This window comes from Camelus dromedarius, chromosome 9 (genome assembly GCF_036321535.1).
Source record: "Camelus dromedarius isolate mCamDro1 chromosome 9, mCamDro1.pat, whole genome shotgun sequence".
Lineage (NCBI taxonomy): Eukaryota > Metazoa > Chordata > Mammalia > Artiodactyla > Camelidae > Camelus > Camelus dromedarius.
The window spans coordinates 78729826-78752999 of NC_087444.1; the positions used below are offsets into that span (position 1 = coordinate 78729826).

Consider the following 23174-nt stretch of genomic DNA (forward strand, 5'->3'; position numbering starts at 1 on the left):
ACAGCACCTCATTTTGCAGATGGCTCTGTCCTTGGTTTGGGGACACAGAATGTTCAAGGGGCGTGTGAAGGCTCCTTCGGGTTGTCTTGCTCTCTGATAAGTTCAGATGCCCTAGAATGTCCCTGATCAACCTGCTGGAAAACTAGTGAGTGTGTCTAAAAAGGTGCTGGACTCTTTGGGGATGGTTCAAACATTTGGAGCCCATCCCACAGACACTCACACGCCCAAACTGCACCGTGATCCTGACACGTGGTTAGTTGGGGGGGGGGGGGGACTTGGGTTTTGCCCGCACAGGGACGTTTGTGGCCTGCAGCTTGCTCCCTGTGTAACTGTGAGATCCTTAATCGCTTTAAGCCTGAGTTACCTATGACTTAAGGTGTGATGTTTCCATCAGGAATAAAAAAGATACTGTGTGATGATAGCTTTCACTTATCACCTGTGTTCTACGTCTGTGGGAATTTAGATGCAGAGCAATCTAGTGTTGTGGCCCTCAGGCATTGTGACCAGGGCCCACAGTGAAATGCATTTCGCACTGTGACCCAGTCACAATCACACACACACACACACGCCGCACAAACCCAGAAATTTAACAGAAAGCACTTACCCTTGCTTTATGCGAGCCCCTTAAATGTTTTCTCCCGTGTTCTCTGCCGCGTGCGTGGTCTTCAGTGCTAACACGGAACTACTGCATCCACTGCGTGAACCTCGGTAAGAACACCGCCATCCAGGCTAAGAGAAGGGCTCTGGAGTCAGGCGGAACCTGGTCTAGCCCGGGCTCTCTCCGGCTTAGAGGCTCTGACCTCCGGGCCTCCTGGCTTTGTCCCCAGGTGTTGACATCCCAGCCCTGACTTCTTCACATCGTCAACGGGGGTTACGTCGGAGAATCGTCTCTGTGACGCCCACGCAGTGTCTTGCACCCAAAGGCGTCTTACAGGAGGGAGGGCTTCTCTCGGCTGTTCCCTTTTTTCTTTCCCAAATCAAGTGACCTTGCTTCCTTACCTCCCAGCTAAAGTGAGACAGATCCTGCTTCTCCTTTCTAAGGGAGATTCTGGGGCCAGAGATAGTCAGCTTCTGCCCTGGGACATAAAGGAGGATGGCAGTGACTCGAAGAGTTGGCTAGTGAACTTGAGGGACTCAGAAAGATTTGGAAGACGTTGCCTTTGGTCCTGAGCAATGAGTTCTTACTTGCCTCTCCTCATGTCTCCATTGCTGTGTTCTCTGAGCTGCCAGGAGAACTCTGTTTTTATAGGCAACTGTGTGCAGAAGGGCCAGTTTAAATCCAAGAGATGCACCTTGGGGGACTGACCTAACCTCTGTGGATTTAGAGGAAATTTTAAAGTGAAAACTTTTCATGAAAGTGTACTGGGACTTGGGCAGGTGACTCACAGGTGCCCAGACAGCTCCCGGGCAGTTTGGAACCCCTCCTAGGTGCAGGGTTTGTGACTGACACTGCGATTGCAAAGGCTGAGATGCCATTCCTGTTCTCAACGTGCTCCCAGAATTCTGAGGGATACTGACCCCAAAACAGACACTTGTAAGAGATGAAGAACCTGTGGGTACTGAGAGGAGGGGACCCTGGAGATTCGGGAAAACCCACTGTTAGGAGGGATATCTGAGCTCCCTCCCTCAGAAGTGTTACAGGGTCACATCTGCTTGGGAAGGGGAGGGTGTCGCTCAGTGCTAGAGCACATGTTTAGCAGCACGAGGTCCTGGGTTCAATCCCCAACGCCTCCTCCAAAAATAAATAAGTAAACCTAATTACCTCCCCCCGCCAAAAAAAAATAAATCTCCTCTGCTTGATATAAGACAAGAAACAAGTAGACAGAACATTCTTCCAGTTTACAGAAAATTAAAAAATCCTTTCCCCACTGCTGGGTGCTTTAGCTAAGTCAGCATCCAACATTAAGCATTCTGTGCAGGCAACGTATCTTTTCTTCTCAATGCCGTGGATTTCCCACTAAACAGGTCTTCCGTCTATTCCCGGAGTGCCCAATGCATATTTGGAGGAACACTATCAATTTATTAATCTGTCTTATCTTTCCTTTTCCCTTTTGTGCAAATGAAATAGATATACTTAGAAGTAACGCGCCCATAACTCTTGCCTAGCGTTTTTTTCACGAACAGTAAAACCGCCAGTCCACGTGATGCTGCGGTCAGTAAGTGATAAGCAGTATGTCTGCGCAAATGGTCTGACCCACACCCTTGCGAGTATATCCTCTCCCCTCCCACCTTTTGAGGCAACCAGGTTACAATACTTTAACACGCCGCTATGTGCCTTAGTGCGCGCGCACACGCACACGCACACGCAGAGCAGTGCGTTTTGCACATCTGTGCCCACGAAGGCTCTTCTGCCTAACCTTTCCCTTCTCCTCCAAATGCAGTCGAGTTCGTCCCTCGGGCGCAATTCCATCTATGCAGAGAAGTTTCCACGCACTTCTTTTGCAGACACCGCTAACTAACCCTTTGCCCCACCCCCACCCCCCACCCCCGCCGTGAGAACGCAGTGTGACGGGACACAGCCCTCCCCCACGCCCTCTGCTGTGGCTCCTCTGCGTTACCCAGACAACTGCCTCTGACGCACCTTTCCCGAGTTTCAGGTGCTCAGGCCAGCGCCACGTGGAAGGAATTAGCCGCCTGACGGCGGAGAGCGCGCAGCCCGCGGACCTCCCGGCGTCGCGCCGCTCCGTGAAGGGCGCACGGGGCTCGCGCACGCCGGGCGCCCCGCCCTCAGCCCGCCTGTGAGGCCGCGCAGCTGGGGCTCGTCGGGGAAGTCGGCGTCTGCGGCCGGAGTCGCCTGCTCTCCTTGCTCGGCGGCCGCGAGCCTTTCTCTGCCCCGAACGCCGATGTTCCGGTGTTCTTTTGGCCTCGCTGTGCGTCGGGCACGCGACTTGTGTTCTGTAAGTTTCGGTGAGCCTCCCAGGAGTCTGCCCGAGGAGCGTCCGCCCGGGGTCCCCGGCAGCGGCGGAACCCGCTTGGCCCCGGGCGTCCGAGAGGGCCCGTCCCGGACCGGGCCGCCGCCCCGCCGCCGAAGGCCGCTCGGAGCCGAGGACGCCTGGAGCTCCGGCCGCGCTCGGCGCCGCCTGGGGGTGAGTCGCCCCGCTCGCGCGGGCGGGGGTTCTCCCCACGCCACCTGCGCTCCTCCCCGCGTGGGGCCTGAGCCACTCCGGGCCCATTCGCTCCCGGGAGCCTGGCCGCTGCGGAAGCCTCCTTCGGGGGTGGCAGTGGGACTCGGGGCTGCCCTCCGCCTGCTCTTCTGTCTGCGGGTCAGTGCTGCTCGGGCGGCGCGGCTCCCGCGCGGCGGGCCCTTCGCTGTTGACGTGACCTCGCCCGCGGCAGCGCGCGGGCTGGAATGTTGCCTTCCTAGCCGTGCTGTTTTAGTCAACACCGCGGATGGCGCGTGGGCGGGGGTTCTCCCCGTTTGGGCTGCCAGGGCACTGGCTGGGGACGCCCACTGGGGTGGGGAACTGTGACCCTGAGAGACCCGCTTTGCACTGGGTTTGCTTGCTTCGTATTGGGTAGCACCAGCTGTGAATAATTACGGGTATTCAGAGCGCTGCTCCGTCTTACGGTCCCCTGGGATGGTTTTGCAAAACTGAGAGCGCTCCGGCTATGCTCCCGTAAGTGAAAGAAAATGACAGTTTTTATCCTAACACTGTGAGCTGAGTACTTCCTGAGATCTGGAGAACAGTGGTCCCTAATGGGGGTGTGTGTGTGTGTGTGTGTGTGTGTGTGTGTGTGTGTGTGTGTGTTGGTACCTGGGTCCAAATCCTGTTGGGTGTGTGTGTGAGTGTCTCAGTACCTGAGTTCTTATCCTGTTCTCTCTTCCTGGTTTTGCTGAAACTGAGGCATGTGAATCTGAGTGAGTATTACATCATTATCTATTACTGTTGTTTCTTGAAACTGAAATGGATATTTGGGAACTGGGGAAAAAAAATCCCTGAAAAAGGTCAAGATGATGGGGTTTTATAGAAGCAGTTAGGGGAGCATTTGTCTTCCTGTGCCTTTGAGCTGTAGATGACCTACCTCGGCTCTTAGGGGAAAAAGAGTTTTTGTTGTTGTTGGTTTTGGTTTTTTTTTTAAACTCAAGCGAGAAAACTATGAGATCCTTGGTTCTGTCTGTCCTTATGTAAAAAATTAACTTGTAAATGACCTCTATTTAATTGACTTACAAGTAAGTGCTTACAAATTAAATTCTAAATATAAAAGAAGCTAGACAGAACAGATTTCAGGTTCATGTGATCTAGAAAACATTCAGTATTGACTTGACATCTGATATTAAAGATATTAAAGCTTAAGCTCGTTGGTATAATCAATACAGACATGGCTTTTATTGCACCTAAGTTTACTGAAGTTCAGTAAGTTCACATTTCTGCTGCAGAGTTTGTCAGCAGCAAGAAAAAACTTAACTTGGTGTGATGAAATTCTTATAAGTGAATTAAATGCAAGTGAGCTAAGAGCTTTTGGGTGAACTCTTTAGAAATAATCATTTTAGGAATGTCTGCTTAAAAATGATCTCTCTAGATATTTGGTAACTTTAAAGTTTAGAGTTGTGCTGAATTAAGTTAAATGATGGAAGTTTATTGAGCGGTTGAATAGCTAAGTCATTCCAAACAAAATAAGATACTGAAACAAACATTCACTAGAAATTAAAATTTTTAAGAATTGAGGATTCTAATTTAAATATGTAATTGAAGCTACTAAAAAATGGGGGAACCATTTCAGTATACAGTAGGAAAGTAGGATACAGGTTTTGATTAGAAAAGAAAAAAAGAAAAAGAGTTATGAGGAATGGAATTGCATTTTGTTAAGAGGAAAGGGAGTGATCTGGTTCCAGAGCTGGTTGTTTCTAGATGGGGAAAAATAGACTACTATGGATATGGAAAGTTGTGGAAAGTTTGCGGAAAGGGAGCCCTAACAAAGGAGCTCTGTGCCTGGTTGTGCTGAGATTAAACTTAATTGGGTAAATGATTTTGTTATTAAAAGTGGGCTGGTACAGGACTAGGTGTGGTGCCTCCCTGTTAAGAGAACAAGTTTACTTAGAATGCGTGTCATAACAATATTGCTAATTATCAGAGAAATGCAAATCAAACATACAATGAGGTATCACTTCACACCAGTCAGAATGGCCATCACTTAAAAAGAGCATGAAGGATAAATGCTGGAGAGGGTGTGAGAAATAGGGAACCCTCCTACACTGCTGGTGGGAATGCAGTTTGGTGCAGCCATTATGGAAAACAGTATGGAGATTCTTCAAAAGACTAAAAATAGACTTACCCTATGATCTGACAATCCCAGTTCTGGGTATATGTCCAGAGGGAACTCTAATTTGAAAAGTTACATGCACCCCAGTGTTTATAGCAGCACTATTTACAATAGCCAAGACATGGAAGCAACCTAACTGTCCATCAACAGATAAAGGAGTTGTGGTATATATTCACATGTGGAATACTATTCAGGCATAAAAAAGAATAAAATAATGCCATTTGCAGCAACATAGGTGGACCTGGAGATCATCATACTAAGTGAAGTAAACCAGAGAGAGAAGGAAAAATACCATATGATATCACTAATATGTGGAATTGAACAAAATGACACCATTGAACTTATTTACAAAACAGACACAGACTCGCAGACATAGAAAACAAGCTTGTGGTTATCAGGGCGGGGGGAAGAGGTGAGAGCAAAAGAGGTGGGGAGGGATAAATTGGGAGTTTGGGATTAACAGATACAAACTATGATATATAAAGTAGATGAGTAAGTTTCTACTGTACAGCACAGGGAACTATTTCAATACCTTATAGGAACCTATGATGAAAAAGAATATGAGGGGGGAGGGTGTAGCTCAGTGGGAGAGCCTGGGCTTAGCATGCACGAGGTCCTGGGTTCAATATCCAGTGCCTCCCTGTAAAAAAAGAAGTTTCAAAAGAAAAAGAATATGAAAAGGAATGTATGTACGTATATGTATGACTGAAATACGTTGTACACTAGAAATTGACACACATTGTAAACTGACTGTGCTGCAATACAAAACAATGCTTCTGGTAACAGATTGTGTGAAACTTTTTGATACTTCTCACAAACTTCCTATCAAAATCGAATTAAAGTTCTTTTGACTGCAGTTAACTTTGGGGTGCTTCAGAGGGTCCCTGAGGCATCTCAGAGAAAAGTGTTAAAGTGACTAGGGTTGGTTGGTGCGCTGAGTTGCGTGGGAGACGTTGTCAAGTGAGTGGTAGGCCGCCTCAGATTATGCAGTATGGATAAGTGTTATTAATATAGGTATTCTAGAAATGATAGAGAGTGTCTGGTATTTGGATGTGTCCTGGTATAATGCGGTCAGTCACGATTCTGATTGTTCTCTTGGAATGCTCCAGCCTCAGCAACTTATTGAAGCTTGCCAAATCAGTATAATCAGGGTCTTTCCCTTGCCTTTTAAAATCTCTTGTCATTCATAGACAGGTAAGCTGGTGCTTTGCAAAACTGCTTCGCCTTCAAAAAGACCCATAAAAGGGACTTTTGGACAAGTACACGTTTCTTATAAACCATGCTGCTGAGCTGGGTAAAAGACGTAAGATGTCTAATGAAAACTCTGACTTCATGAAACTGTTAGTAAAAGGGCTGATGACACAGGATCGTGTGAACTGATGAGGATATGAGGCTGGGCGAATACTGTCATCCCTCGGTGTTTGCGGGTGATTGGTTCCAGGACTCCCCACAGATACCAAAATCCAAGGACGCTCAAGCCCCTTACAGTCAGGCCTCTGGGTGTGGAACCCACAGATACGGAGGAATGACTGTATTTAAAAGTACGTTTGGTAGTTTCTGATAATGTTAAATGTATACCTACCCATTGACCCAATAATTCTACTTTTAAGATATTTATCTAAGGGAAATGACATGTCCACAAAAGACTTGTAGGCGAATGATCATGGCAGCTTTGTTCACAATTGACAAAATCTACAACCCAAATGTTTATCAACAGGTGAATGAGTTAACAAATGTAATACATTATACATCAGAATACTACTTAGCAATGACAAAGGGACAAACTACTGAGAGACTAAAAAATATGAATGTCTCATGTTGATCCAAATCATGCACAAATGAGTGCATACTCTGAGTTCCACTTATAGAAAGTTTCAGAACAGATAAGAACTAACCTATGGTAAGAAAAAAAATAGAAAAGTTATTAAGTCAGTTCTGGCAGAACTGATGAGGGGCAAGAGGGAACTTTCTGGGATAAAATAAATGCCCTGTATGTGGATAGGCCTGGGAGCATACGCATTCTTCAGACTGAACATTTAAGGTTTGTGCGTTTCATTGTGCATAAATTTTACATAAAAGAGCTGAGAACAAGTACTGAGCTCTAGTTAATGGAGTTGCTTTTCAGAGAGGGATCGGGTAGAAGTTTGTCAGTTCCATTCCTCTGTTCCAAACTGTAAAATCTTGTTCTTAGGATAAAACTCACTAAAGTATGTGTCAGTAAGGGGCACGGTGTGTCTAATACTCTCAAATAATTTTGAAAAAATAATAAAATTGTGACAGAGAAAAGGAGAAAGGCTAAGCAAATGAAGGAAAACACAATTTGTGACAGTGCACAAGATACATCGTAGTTTTAAGTGCGCTCACGGCTTTCCTGTTAGTCTGAAATTATATCAACATTCATCGCTGAATTGAATTGTAAGATAAATGAATTTTATATAAAACTTAAATTTTAAAGCAAAAAACCCAACACATATAAAACTCTACGTAAAACTTCTTTAAAAAGTCAATAAACAAAGAAATCCATAGTTTGTCATGATTTTTATTTAATACGTATGTTGTGACCATATTTCCATGCCAGGCATTAAAAACCTACTTCACTTCGTAGCCCAGTATTTGTCTCGGATGAACATTAATAGGATGTATTTTATCCATTCACTTTTGATGGACACGTAGGTTATTTCTGATTTTTTTTATTATAAAGATGCAATGAATATCATTGTACGTATTAGCTCTCTGCACTTGTAGGGACACAGAGAAACATTTGAAAAATATTTGTCCATCTTCTAGGAGTAAAATGTTGGGACTGTTTGCATTTCTCAGTTTCCTGGTGAAGTTGATCTCTCCATGTGAGGTGCCAGTGGGCTGTGACTCACCTTTGATCGCTTGCTTTCTCATGCAGATCGCTCACGTTTCTCAAGGGTAATTCGGCTTTTGCTACTGATTGATTTAAACGTGTGTCTAGTAGGTGGGAGGTCTGTTTCTCCAGTGTCTCATTTGCCTTCAGTATGATGGTGTTTGGAACCATAAAATTTTAGGGGGGGGGGTACTTTTTTTTTAACTTTTTTATTCTTAATAGGAGTGCTGGGGATTGAACCCAGGACCTTGTGCACGCTAGGCAAGCTCTCTACCACTGAGCTATACCTTCCCCTGGGACCATAAAGATTTTTAAATCAGCACATGAGGGGTCTGACTTTCAGAGACCAGCATCAGGACCAGTGGAGGGTTCTCTGCAGCGCCACGTGGACCTCCCTGTTCCGCAGGCAGTAGATGACAGGATTGCACACGGGCGTGGCCACTGTGTAGATGACGGACAGCACCTTGTTGAGGTCCATGGATCTGATGCGGCTGGGGCGGCAGTAGATGAAGAGGGCTGCCGAGTAGAAGATACCCACCACAACCAGGTGGGAGGCGCAGGTGGAGAAGGCCTTGCGCCGGGCGGCAGCTGAGGGCATGTGGAGCACACTCACCCCAATGGCTGAGTAGGAGGCCAAGGCCACCAGCAGGGTCCCGCAGAAGATGATGATGGCAGAGATGAAGTCCACCAGCTCCGTCAGGGCCACGTGGGTGCAGGACAGGTTGAGCAGAGGGGAGACATCACAGAAAAATTGGTTGAGGACGTTGGGGCCACAGTAGGACAGGCTGGCGATGCATGCTGTTTTGATCACTGAGACCAGCAGCCCACCAAGCCATGAAGTCACGGCCAAGCCCAGGCAGACCTGGGGCCTCATGAGCAGCGGGTAGTGGAGTGGGCGGCAGATGGCCACGTAGCGGTCATAGGCCATGGACGCCAGGAGGGTGCACTCCGTGCAGATGAGGGAGATGAAGAAGAAGAGCTGGGTCATGCAGGCTGTGAAGGGCACACGGCAGGGTCCAGTCCGCAGCCCCGCGAGCAGGCTGGGCGTGGTCACCGACACGTAGCACATCTCCAGGCAGCTCAGGTTGCCCAGGAAGAAGTACATGGGCTTGTGGAGCTCGCTGTGCCTGCAGATGAGGAGGACGATGAGCGTGTTCTCCAGGAGGGTCATCAGGTAGAGGGTCAGGAAGACGGCAAACAGGACGTCCCTTACTTCTGGCCTTGTGGACAAGCCCAGTAAGACAAACTCCTGGACTCTGGTCACGTTGCCCACGGCCAGGGACCTCTCCATCTGCAGAGAGACAAGTTTGTTGAGGTTCTGGTTACTGCAGAGGCACAGTAGTGAACAAAAGGGTGTTCATGGTGCCTGGACACTCTAGTGCATTTGGTAGCCCACGTGCTCTTGGAAATTGGCTGTTGACTGAGAAAGGTCCTTTAGGCGTGTGAGGCAAACTCTGATCGTGAGGGCACGTGTCTTGGACACGCTGATGTTCTTAGTAAGTCTATGTCCTTATTCTCAGCCTTATGTCCAGTTAGACTGACTGAATATTGGGAAACCATTTGCCTCCCATTAGATTGTTATAATAAATTAAGTGAAGCAACTAATGGCAAATTGCTATAGCAAATAGGTTAGAATTGTTATTGCTGTTCTGGGAAAAAAAGTTCTTTCCAAATTAACTTTTTTTTTTTTTTTTTTGCCCTCTTCACAGATATTTAGTATTCTGTAAATTCAAGACAGTCAGCTCTCTCTGTTAAAAGCGCATTAAGAGAAGAACATTTTTTCTTTCTGGATTATATTACACTGTGGTTCACCCATCGCAGTGTTCAAGGGGAGGGGACAGCTCTGTGGCAGAGCGCATGCCTAGCATGCAGGAGATCCTGGGTTCAGTCCCCAGTGCCTCCATTAAATAAATAATAATCTAATTTAAAAAAATAAATAAATAACCTAATGACCTCTCCCCCCCATTAACAAAACAATAACAATTTTTTTAAAAGGAGAGAAAGGGACAGCTTCCTCCCTGAGTCACAGAGGGATTCCCACAAAAATGAACACACCTTTCAACAGAAGAGTGAAAATATAAAATTTATGTCCCGAATCTGTGTGGTCATATACAGACACAAGCGTCATTTACCCACTGCTGTGTTTGAGCAAGTTGAGGCTCACAGAGGAGATTGTTGTAAACTGGGGCACACGATCTAATCATGAAAGCTTCTAGAACTCACTGAGCCCCTGCTGTGAGCCAGCAACCTGCCAGAAATCCTAGTTACATTTTTGGTTCTATGCCAGAAGGCAGGTGTGGGACTCAGACAGGTAAATTCACTCGCCCAAGGTCACACCAGGGCCCGTCACCGCTGAGTCAGACGTCAGCGCTGCACCAATTCCTCTGCGCCACATCGTCGTGGTCAAGGGGAGCCGGAAAGTCTCCTGCAGCTGAGACGTGGAGAGCACAGAGCTCGCACGTAACTGCAGGGCCCTTCTGTCCGTAGAGTGTCAATTACAAGGTTCATTCAGTGACATTCATTGAGCTTCCAGTTTCATGCCAGACACAGGGAGTGACAGTGAGTGAATCTGACAGATACGGTCCCTGTCTGTAGGAGGCTGACTTCTTGTGAGAAAGAGACATAACAGTTTCTCGTGGACCAAGCCTTCCAGACCCTCCTCTCCATCTCTGTAATGACCCTTGCTTTGCACACCCCTCAGTGATCCCATCAAAGGACACTGTCCGTGCTTCCACCTGGTGACTCTCCTGGATTAACATCAGGGCTGACGATGGCAAAATTTTAGCAGCCACGTTAGTGTAAAAGACCGTTAGATGATCTGACAACTCCCAGTTAAATTTTTCTATGTATAAAATGATGGAGCAGGAATCTCTCTCTGTCTCTCTCTTTCCCCATTCTCACAAGTAATAGGCATTTTTTGTCTTCCTTAGAAGACAGTACATTTACAGGCAAAAAAAATTTCAAGTAAGATCTAATCCCTGACACCTTGTCCCTAATACCCGCTCCCCAGGGGAAACCACCCCACCAGTTTCCTGGGTGACCATCAAGACATAGTTCTTGGAATCACCCTGGCTTGTAGGTATATGGGTCCTAGGACCTCAGGTTTTTCATTAATAACATATCTTGAAGCTAATCCCATATCAGCCTGAAGCTGACCACATCCCTTTTCACAGCTACAGAATAGTTTTCTTGTGTGGCGGCACCATAACTACCAGTCCCAAACGAGGAATTTTCTCAGGCCTCCCAAGACATCATAAAGTTCATGGAGGGTCTCATCTGTCCATGTCCAGGTGCCAGCACAGTTTCTGGGGTAATGACTTCGTTTCGATGAAAGTAAATGAACCGCTGTCAGGATATACGTGGAAAGAGCTTAAACACAAGGACAGTGCGTTTGGGTTTCACCGTGTATGTAACATGGATACAGGGAGGGCATGATGAGGGTCTGAGATTCATGTAACAAACGCTGATGCCTGCGAGCACGTTCACCAACATTTATCAAGCACTTACTGTATACCAGCCCCAGTACTGAGAACACCCACGTGTTAACTCATTTATTCTCCACAAAACCCTTGTGAAGTAGAACTTCTAATGCCGTCTGATGGAAGAAAAGGCTGTGCTGGGCACTGGGTGGGAATGTGTCTACTCCAGGGTGCTTCAGAGTTATAGGTAGAAAGAGACTTGATAAAGCAAAGTCTAAACTCCAGCATAATTTTGGATAGTTGGGCGATGGAGAGGATGTCTGGCTACATTGGTTCTGGCCATGAGGGAAGGTGACACTGAAAGGTAATATTAGAATGCAGATGCAGAGGATGGGAAAGGCCTATAAATGCACAGATTTGAGGGGAACAGCATTGCAGACAGAAGGAAGAGCAAATGCAAAGGCCCTGCAACGAGAAGGAAATGGCAGGTATCAGGGTCTCGAGGAGGTCCCTGAAGCCGTTAACGTCTTTGCCATAGACAACTTTGCTGCAAGCAATTTTGCCACAGACATTTTTGCTGCATACCTAGTTGGCAATAAGGCAATTTTGCCATACAGATAAAGTAAAAAATTAAAGAGAAACATTAAAAGGGACACAATAAAACATAATAAATAAAAAAATTAAAAAGACTTTACTGCAAAATACTAAATGTTTGAATACATTAAAAACGTATGTAGATTCATGGCAATAACTCATTTTATTTTGTGGGTGGTGCCTGAGCAGTTTTCTCGCAAGTCTTTCATTCGAAGTGTTATGTATGTATGCAGGGGTGTGTGTGTGTGTGTGTGTGTGTGTAGCTGAGCTCTGTGCTGCCCTGTGAAAGCCTTCTGCACTGTTGATTGCTCTTGGTGTGCTGTCACATGTCTGTTGATGGATGTTCTGAAGTTCTGTGGGAAGTCACCAAGTCACCAAAGGACTTGCAGACTGGTGTTATTTTCTGGGATAGTGTGCAGTCCAGCTTCACACGCTCTTATTTCACACTCCCAGTAAGTTTCATCACCGTATTTTCTATCAAGTTGATAGAGGTGGTTGTTAGCATTCACTGTGTTAAGACTGTCATGTCTACTTGTCACTGTACCGACTGTTAGGAGGACTAAGATTTATGCAGTATAAAAATAGGAGATCAATGGGGGAAATGAAACCAAAACATCAACCAATTATTTCATCTTTTATGGCAAAATTGCCTTATGACCAATTACTTACGCAGTGAAAATGTTTGTGGAAAAAATGCTTGGGGCAAAGATGTCTACGGCAAAAATACTGGGCACACTTTGAGGCGGGGCTTCACATAAAGAGCAGGCAGAGATGAGGATGGAGAGGTGTCCGAGAGCCGGGGCACGGGAAGCCTTGAGAGGGTAAGATTTTTGCACTCATTTCCCACAATTAACTACGCGGCAAAGGCTGAAGTGCTTCTTAAGTCCCTTCTTCAAAATAGCATCCCTGATGCTGTGCCGAGAATCGTTCCTGTTGCTTTAGTCGGTTGTCTCAGAGATCCTGGGCCGCTCCTCTGTCTCTGCTGTGGCCACACCTGACTGACCCGCTCATAAAGGAACACGAGACACTAGTTCTGTTGCCTGAATTAGGCTTTTAACCTCTTCATGCTCCAGTTGTATGTTACTCAAGACGAGGGGAGATCACCCCTACCTTGGCACAGGTGATTTCTGCAGGAGGAGGGGCAGTATAGTGTCGTGGTTAAAGCTTGGGCCCGGTGTTACACAGAAGTGGACTTTGAATCCTGTTGTCCTAATGAAACTCAGAATCTCTCTCATGAGAAAACAGATTCTGGTCTGGGAGAAGTCTTTAATTCCTCTTCATTCCACAAACGTTTATCAAGTCAGGGCTTTGTGCACAGAAGCAGGGCACCAGGAATGGTGGACATGAGTGAACATGGGCTCCGGCCTCCAGGTGTTTGGACGCTGAAATTTTACAAACAGTGTGACTGAAGGAAAGTTAGTTAATGAGCTCCCTTTGCCTACTCTGTAATGTAGTAGTCATGTTTCTTCCATTAGGATGAATCAATGCCATATAATAGTAGCTACTATAAAGCATCTCTTGGGGTGGTAGAACATAATAGTTAGAAGCAAAGACTTTGAAGCCAGACAGATGTGTCAGGACATCTCTCCCTTCCTGTCTGTCTTCAGGAAGTCACTCGACCTGCCTGCCTAGAGAAGCAGTGGCTAGTGAACACACTAGTACACTCCATAGAGCTGGTCTCCGTGCCCTGAGTGTTCTGTATAAGAACACTTCTTTCTGCTGTTCCTTGTCTTCACCCACAAAGAACCTGTCTCCTCACCTGATGGCTGAAGGACAACAGGTACAGATCCCGTCTTGATGAGGCCGCACCTGGATGTCCACAAGGATTCGGCTCCTGCCCAGAGGAGGAGCTGCCTAGCGATGGAAGAGGTTTCTTTCAGTCCATCGTGGAAGGACCTGCTCCTGGTCTTGAATGAGGCATCCACCCCAACCAACCACCCCACTCCTGTTTCTCTTTGTAGCTCTGAGTTGCTGAGTTCACTCCCCTCACGGTGAGGAGGAGGCAGGGAGGCAGGCTTAAACTGGAGCTCTGGACCTCGGAGACCTCTCTGGTCTCTGTAGACTTGGAGAAGAGGTAGAATGGAATACTTTTTTCTTTCTTTCTTTCTTTGTTGAAGTATAGTTCATTTGTGATTTTGTTAGTTTCTAGCACACAGCATATTGATTCAGTTATACATATATACATTCTTTTTCATATTTTTCATTATCCATTATTACAAGACATTGAATATAGTTCCCTGTGCTAAACACCAAGACCTTGTTGTTTATCTGTTTTATATATAGCAGTTAGTATCTGCAAATCCCAGACTCCTAATTTCTCTCCCCACTCCTTTCCCTGTTGGTAACCAGAAGTTTGTTTTCTGTGTCTGTGAGTCTTTCTGTTCTGTAAATAAGTTCGTTTGTATCTTTTTTAAAGATTCCACATATAAGTGATATCAGATGATGTTTGTCTTTCTGTTTGACTTACTTCACTTAGCATGATAATCTCTAGGTCCATCCATGTTACTGCAAATGGCGTTATTTCATTCTTTTCTGTGGCTGAGTAGTATTCTGTTGTGTAAATACACCACAACTTCTTTATCCAGTCCTCTGTTACGGACATTTAGGTTGCTTCCATCTCTTGGCTGTTGTAAATAGCACTGCTATGAACACTGGGGTGCAGGTGTCTTTTTAAATTACAGTTTTCTTCAGATACACGCCCAGGAGTAGGGATTGCTGGGTCATATGGTTAACTCTAATTTTAGTTTTTAAGGAATATTCTTACTGTTTTTCCATAGTAGTAGCACCAAATCACATCCCCACCAGCAGTCCCTTTTCTCCACACCCTCTCCAGCATTTATCACTTGTGGAATTTTTAATGATGGACATTCTGGCCAGTGTGAGGTGATACTTCATTGTAGCTTTGATTCACATTTCTCTGATAACTAGCAATACTGAGCGTCTTTTCATGTGCCTCTTGGCCATCTGTGTGTCTTCGCTGGAGAAATGTCTGTTCAGGTCTTCTGCCCTTTTTTTGATGAAGTTATTTTTCTGTTATTGAGTTGTATGAGCTGTTTGTGTGTTCTGGAAATTAAGTGCTTGTCATTTGCATCATTTACATAAGTTTTTTCATTTTGTTTATGGTTTCCTTTGCTTCACAAAAGCCTATAAGTTTAATTAGGTCCCATTTGTTTATTTTTGCTTTTATTTCTATTACCTGGGTAGACTGCCCTAGGAGAATGTTGCTAAGATTTATATCAGAGAATGTTTTGCCTATGTTTTCTTCTAAGAGGTTTACAGTGTCTTGTCTTATGTTTAAGTCTTTAAGCCACTTTGAGTTTATTTTTGTGTGTGGTGTGAGGGAGTGTTCTAGCTTCACTGATTTACATGCTGCCGTCCAGTTTTCCCAGCACCACCTGCTGAAGAGACTGTCTTTCCTCCATTGTATATTCTTGCCTCCTTTGTCAGAGATGAATTGACTGTAGGTCTGAGGGTTTATTTCTGGGCTCTCTATTCTGTTCCATTGATCCATATGTCTGTTTTTGTGCCAGTACCAAGCTATCATGATTACTGTAGCTCTGTAGTATTATCTGAAGTCTGGGACGGTTATTCTTCCAGCTTCATTCTTTTTCTTTAGTATCACTTTGGCAATTCTCAGTCTTTTGTGATTCCATATAAATTTTAGGATTATTTGTCCTAGTTCTGTGAAAACATCCTGGGTAATTTGATAGGGATCACACAAAATCTGCAGATTGCTTTGGGTAGTATGGCCATTTTAATAATATTAATTCTTCCAATCCAAAAGCAGGGGATGTCTTTCCATTTCTTTAAATCATCTTTCATTTCCTTTATCACTGTTTTATAGTTCTCAGCATGTCTCTCACCTTGCCAGGTTTATTCCTAAGTATTTTTTATGTGATTTTTAAAAAGGGTTTTTTTTTTTTTACTTTCCTTTTCTGACATTTCATTAGTGTAAAGAAATGCAACAGATTTCTGTATGTTAACCTTGTGTCCTGCTACCTTGCTGAATTTGTGTATCAGCTGTAGTAGTTTTTGTGTGGAGTCTTTAGAGTTTTCTCTATATAGTATCATGTCATTGCATATAGTGACAATTTCGCCTCTTCTCTTCCAATTTGGATCACATTTATTTCTCTTGTCTAATTGCTATGGCCAGGACTTCTAATACTACATTGAATAGACGTGGGAAGAGTGGACGTCCTTGTCTTGTCTCAGATTTTACCAGGAATGCTTTCAGCTTTTCACTGTTGAGTATTATGTTGGCTGTTGGTTTCTCATAAATAGCTTTTATTGTGTTGGGGTACGTTCCCTCTGTACCCACTCTGGTAAGAGTTTTTACCATGAACGGATGTTGAACTTTCATCAAATGCTTTTTCTGCATCTGTTGAGATGCCCCTGAGAGATTCTGTCCTTTCTCTTGTTGGTGTGGTGTATCTCATTGATTGATGTTGAACCATCCTTGTGACCCTGAGATGAATCAAAATTGATCATAGTGTGTGGTCTTTTTAATGTGTTGTTGGATTTGGCTTCCTAATATTTTGTTGAGGATTTTTGCATCTATGCTCATCAATGATACTGACCTGTAATTTTCTTTTTCGGTAGTGTCTTGTCTGGTTTTGGTATTGGGGTGATGGTGGCTTCAGAGAATGAGTTTAAGAGTGTTCCCTCCTCTTCAGTCTTTTGGAAGAGTTTGAGAAGTGTTGGTTTAAGTTCTTCTTTGTATGTTTGGTAGAATTCCCCAGTGAAGCCATCCAGTCCTGGACTTTTGTTTGCAGGGAGTTTATTTATTACAGATTCCATGGCATACTTTTTTCTTGATGCTTTGCAGAGGCTTAAGGGGAGGAGGAGTAGAGGAGAAACAGCCTCAGAGACACCCTTTCTTCAAGCCATCATGCATTCACTGATCTCTTCCCAAATGCCTAGCCTTGTGCTTGGAGCCTGGAGTATAAAGATGGATGATCAGCTGCTCCTGCCTTCATTTAATCAATCCTAGGTTTCAGGGAGGAAACACTGGTTAGTAACTTGCTCTAAGAAGCACTAATGTATCTGAAGACCACAGGAGAGGGTCTTCTGGTTCCGTGCACACTTGCAAAATTAAAAATTAAAGAAAACAAAAGTATTTCATAGCGTGTTTTACCTGATTTTTTATTTGACATCTATACTAGCCAACTTTCAATGTCAAAACTACAGATCTTCTTTTTAATACTCCAATGTTTGTCTCAGAATGAGTGTGCTACATTTAATTCACATACTGGATGGACATGTAGGTTGTTTCTGATTTTTTACAAACAAAGATGCAGTGAATATCCTTATATATTTCTATCTCTACTTCTGGGGGTATATAGACGCATTTGGGAAATATTTGTCAATCTTCTGGTAGTACAGATGAAAGGATGGTTAAATTTATACTTCCTGGTTTACTAAGAAAGTCAAGCATCTTGTCATGTGAATCACCACTCACTCATCTTTCATCTTTGATGACTTGCTTTCTCATAGACATTGTCCATGCTTCTCTAGGGTAGCTAAGATTTTATTATTGTTATGAACTCATTGTATATCACGTGAGAAGCATACTCTCTTAGTATTTAACTTGCTTTTCAGTATTACTTGTGGTAGTTCAAGCCATGAGAAATTTTAAGTTAGGAGATTAGCATCAGGACCAGTGGAGGGTTTTCCATAGCGCCGCGTGGACCTCCCTGTTCCGCAGGCAGTAGATGACAGGATTGCACACGGGCGTGGCCACTGTGTAGATGACGGACAGCACCTTGTTGAGGTCCATGGATCTGATGCGGCTGGGGCGGCAGTAGATGAAGAGGGCTGCCGAGTAGAAAACGCCCACCACAACCAGGTGGGAGGCGCAGGTGGAGAAGGCCTTGCGCCGGGCGGCAGCTGAGGGCATGTGGAGCACACTCACCCCAATGGCTGAGTAGGAGGCCAAGGCCACCAGCAGGGTCCCGCAGAAGATGATGATGGCAGAGATGAAGTCCACCAGCTCCGTCAGGGCCACGTGGGTGCAGGACAGGTTGAGCAGAGGGGAGACATCACAGAAAAATTGGTTGAGGACGTTGGGGCCACAATAGGACAGGCTGGCGATGCATGTTGTCTTGGCCACCGAGACCAGCAGCCCACCAAGCCATGAAGTCACGGCCAAGCCCAGGCAGACCTGGGGCCTCATGAGCAGCGGGTAGTGGAGTGGGCGGCAGATGGCCACGTAGCGGTCATAGGCCATGGACGCCAGGAGGGTGCACTCCGTGCAGATGAGGGAGATGAAGAAGAAGAGCTGGGTCATGCAGGCTGTGAAGGGCACACGGCAGGGTCCAGTCCGCAGCCCCGCGAGCAGGCTGGGCGTGGTCACCGACACGTAGCACATCTCCAGGCAGCTCAGGTTGCACAGGAAGAAGTACATGGGCTTGTGGAGCTCGCTGTGCCTGCAGACGAGGAGGACGATGAGCGAGTTCTCCAGGAGGGTCAGCAGGTAGAGAGTCAGGAAGACGGCAAACAGGACGTCCCTTACTTCTGGCCTTGTGGACAAGCCCAGCAAGACAAACTCCTGGACCCTGGTCATGTTGCCCACGGCCAGGGACCTCTCCATCTGTGGAGAGAGAAATAAAGTTTGTTGGCTCTCTGTTCCTACAGGGAGACACAGTGCAGAAACTTGGGAATACATTCACAGTGCATGGAAAATCCAGGCACTTGGCAAACCCAACTTCTCTTGGAAATTGACAGTTATGGTGAGAGATGCTGTAGGTTTGTGAGCCAAACTCTGAGTATGAAATCATTGTCTTTACTCTGGTTGCTCTTCTTGGTAAACCTATGTCCTGTGCAAACACGCTGAACAGAAATTGGGAGAACAATATTGGCCTCCCATGAGTTTGTTATAGTAAATAATGCATTGGGTAGAAATTTCTGTACTAAATAAGAAACTAGAATTTTTGTTTCGGTTCTGAAAAGTGCTTTTAGTGGATGACTTTTCCCTTTCTTTTTATACTTTATGCAGGAACTTAGGAGTAGTCTATAAATCTGAAGAAGAGCTAAACTGTTGGCTCTTTTGCTCAAAAACACTCCTCTTCTCTCTTTTTTTGGGGGGTGGAGTGGGGAGGCAATTACATTTATTTATGCATTTACTTATTTTTTAATGGAAGCACTGAGAACTGAACCCAGGACCTCCTGCCTGCCATGCATGTGCTCTGCCACTGAGCCTCCCCACCACACTCCTCTGTCCTCCCCAATCTGAATTTAAGAATTGTATTAGGCTATAGGTCACCAGTGATAATATTCAAGAAGGGCAAAAAGGGAGGAATCCCACAAAAATTGACGTCCCTTTGAGCTGAAGTTTGGTAACATCATTTATCATATCAGTATGTGTTATCACAGAGACAAACTGGCGTTATTTCCCCACTGATACATTTCAGGAAATGGAGGTTCATAGAGCAAACTGTTCATGTAAAAATCTCATAACTAACACTTCTATAATTCATCAGTACCTACAGTGCATCAGTAACCTGCCACGAAGCCTAGTTATATTCTCTGGTTCTGTGCAGAGGGCAGCTGTGGGGATCAAATGTGTAAATACATTGTCCAAGACCACACAGCCAGGAAGCAACAGACCAGGATGGAAACACAGCAGGGCTTGGCTTCCTTGGTGTTCAGTGCTGTTGTTCCACATTGTCACAATCAAGCCTGCAAAGTCTTCCATCCTGAGACTCAGAGGGTAGAGAGCTGGCAAAGGACCCAACTACGGAGCCCCTCTGACTCTAGGGCACTGATTACAGAATTCATTCAATGACGTTCATCCAGCTTCTCTTTACATGCTAAGCACTGTTCACATGGGTGAACAAGAGATGAAGTCCCTGTCCGCAGTGTGTTGACTTCTTGTGAGAAAGAGAGACAATGAACAAAAGAACCAATAAAATGACAAGGCCATTTGGAAGGGATTAGAGTTATGATAAAATGCATGAAGGGCTCTGAGATAGGGTGTTGAAGACGACAGGAGCTAAAGTGATCGAAGATGTAACACATGAGCGGAGAGACCCCAACGTGGAAAAATATGAGGAAGGCATTCAGGGCAAGTGAATAGCAGTTGCAAATGTGAAGTGTCCCCAGATCCTTCAGCCGCTCATCATGGACCAACTCTTCCAGGCCCTTCTCCGTAATGGCCACTGTTTTGCACAACACTAAGTGAAAGGGAAAACATTGTACCTTGAAGCACTTGACCATGCTCTCCTAGACCAACTCCAGGAGGATGATATTTAAATTTTCAGCCACCATATTTGGTCCCAAGACTCTTAGATCATTTTGTTGACAGCCCTCAGTTCAGTGTCCCTACCTGTGAAAAGAGGGAGTAGAAATCTCTCTCTCGCTCCCTTCCCTCCTCCCCTCCCTCCTTCCCCCTCCTCCCCTCCCCCTCCTTCCCCTTCTGTTCTTCCCCTCTCCCTCTTCCCTCTCTCCACTCTCACTAGTAGTAGGCATTATATATTACGCCTCACTCGAGTAAACGTTGCTCTAATCCCTGACAGCTTGTCCCTTAGACCTGCTTTTGAGGCAACCACCAAACCAGTCTCTTGTGCGACCCTCAAGATACAGTTCTTGTAATCACCCTCATTGGTAGGTATATGGGTCTTGATAAACATGAAGGTAGCCTACTAAGTATACTCCCTGCACCATAAACTTTCTTTAGTAATGTATCTTGAAATGAATTCCATATCAGTATGGATCTGACCTCATCCCTTTTAATTAATTAATTAACTTACTTACTTACATTTTTTTATTGAGTTGTCATTTTACAATGTTGTGTCAAATTACAGTGTAGAGCACAGTTTTTCAGTTACACATGAACATATATTCATTGTCACATTTTTTTTTTGCTGTGAGCTACCACAAGATCTTGTAGTTATTTCCCTGTGCTATATAGTATAATATTGTTTATCTGTTCTGTGTATGCCTGTCAGTATCTACAAATTTTGAAATCCCAGTCTGTCCCTTCCTACCCCCTGCCCCCTTGGCAACCACAAGTTTGTATTCTATGTCTATGAGTCTGTTTCTGTTTTGTATTTATCTTCATTTTTTTTCTAAACAAGCAATTCTCCAAGGAAGACATACAAATGATCAATAGGCACATGAAAAAATGCTCAATATCACTAATTATCAGAGAAATGCAAATCAAAACTACAATGAGGTATCACCTCACACCAGTCAGAATGGCCATCATTCAAAAGTCCACAAATGACAAATGATGGAGAGGCTGTGAAGAAAAGGGAACCCTCCTTCACTGCTGGTGGGAATGCAAGTTGGTGCAGCCACTGTGGAAAACAGTATGGAGATTCCTCAAAAGAATAGCAATAGATTAACCATATGACCCAGGAATCCCACTCCTGGGCATATATCCAGAAGGAACCCTACTTCAAAATGACACCTGCACCCCAGTGTTCATAGCAGCACTATTTACAATAGCCAAGACATGGAAACAGCCTAAATGTCCATCAACAGATGACTGGATAAAGAAGAAGCGGTATATTTATACAGTGGAATACTATTCAGCCATAAAAACCGACAACATAACGCCATTTGCAGCAACATGGATGTTCCTGGAGAATGTCATTCTAAAGTGAGTAAGCCAGAAAGAGAAAGAAAAATACCATATGAGATCACTCATATGTGGAATCTAAAAAAAAAAAAAAGACCTCATCCCTTTTAATAGCTACAGAATAGTTTCTTGTGTGGAAGCAACATAACTACTAGTTCCAAACTAAGAATCTCCTCAGGTGTCCCAAGACATCATGAAGATCATTCAAGGTCTAATCTGTCTGTTAATCCCAGATCCCAGTGCAGGGCCTGGGGCAATGACTACATTTTGATGAAAAGAAATGAATTAGTGGGAGGACTATAACTGGAAAGGATTGAATGCAAAGACTGCAGTGCATTTGGGTTTAACCCTCTATGAAACATGGATACAGGGAGGGTGAGATGAAGGTTTGGATTCATTTAACAAACAATGATGCCTGTGGGTACATTCTCCAACATTCATGGAGCACTTACTGTGCACCACCCCATTACTAAGGACATCCATATGTTAACTCATTCCTTCACAAAACATCTTGTGATTTAGAACTTCTAACAGCATCTGATGGAAAAGAAGTTTGTGTTGAATGCTAGAGGGAAATGTGTCTATTGGGGTTCAGAGTTGTAGGTGGAAATAGAGTTTATTAAACAAAGTCGAAGTTCCAACATAATTTCAGAGAGTTAGATGGTGAAGGGGGGTGTCTGGCCACATTAGTTTTTGACCACGAGGGAAGTGACCCCAGGAAGAAGATATTTGAATGGAGGCATGGAGGGTGAGAAGGGCCTGTAAATGCATAAAGTTGAGGGGAACAGCATTGTGGGTAGAAGGAACAGCCGGTGCAAAGGCCCCAGTATGAGAGAGAAATGTCAGGTATCACAGATCATGAGGAGGTCTTTGAAGCTGGCCTTAGTGAGCAAGAGGAGCATGAGGAGATGAGGATGGAGAGGTAGCCAAGAACCAGCCAACACGAAGCCTTGGGAAATTAAGATTTTTACAGTCATTTGCCACAATTAACGATGCAGCAATGATGATAGGGTTTCTTAGGTCCCTTCTAGGTTTTATGGGGACCGTGCCAGGTCTCTCAAGGACTCCATGAAAATGCTGCTACTATCCATATTTTGCTAATTAATTTTACTAATTACTTACTGAAGCTCATAAAGGAAGAGTTACTGGCCCAAAGTCATATGGCCAGAAAGGGAAATGGGAACAAAACTTAGCCTAATTATAATCTATACGTGCAGCCCCCATTTTTGAGTGTTATAACAGTCAGCATTCTAAGTGCCAAAAAATAGTTGCAGTGACAGTAGTAATAATTAGTACTATGTGTTAAGCTCTTTCTGTATGCTGCATATTGTGCTATATGCGTTCCATACTCACCTCTTTAAAGCCTCACAAAACTGCTATGAAGGTGCTATTATTACAATTTTGGGGGGATAACTTAAGCTCAGAGAAATAAGCAATTTTTCCAATACACAGAGTCCTACAGAAC

General features: G+C 44.8%; 3 protein-coding genes across 3 annotated transcripts in view; 1 reads left to right on the forward strand and 2 right to left on the reverse strand.

The window, feature by feature from the left end:
• Positions 1-2988: 2988 nt before the first annotated feature.
• LOC116154678 (olfactory receptor 14A2-like) overlaps positions 2989-23174 on the forward strand; it is a 67084-nt gene continuing 46898 nt past the window's right edge. Inside the window, exon 1 of the mRNA XM_064489924.1 lies at positions 2989-3086. The gene's annotated coding sequence lies outside the window, so the exon portion shown is untranslated. The remainder of the gene's footprint in view (positions 3087-23174) is intronic.
• On the reverse strand, positions 8469-9407 carry LOC105098771 (olfactory receptor 6Z7). Its single transcript, XM_010991526.3, has one exon. It carries the CDS (start codon positions 9405-9407, stop codon positions 8469-8471), a length of 939 nt encoding a protein of 312 aa, XP_010989828.3.
• LOC105098772 (olfactory receptor 6Z7) lies at positions 17767-18718 on the reverse strand. The gene has a single exon (XM_010991527.3). It carries the CDS (start codon positions 18716-18718, stop codon positions 17780-17782), a length of 939 nt encoding a protein of 312 aa, XP_010989829.3. The 3' UTR covers positions 17767-17779.

What these genes read in the sequence shown, in the direction of transcription:
- LOC105098771 (XM_010991526.3), bottom strand. Translation starts at nt 9,407, where the DNA reads ATGGAGAGGTCCCTGGCCGTGGGCAACGTGACCAGAGTCCAGGAGTTT.
- LOC105098772 (XM_010991527.3), bottom strand. Translation starts at nt 18,718, where the DNA reads ATGGAGAGGTCCCTGGCCGTGGGCAACATGACCAGGGTCCAGGAGTTT.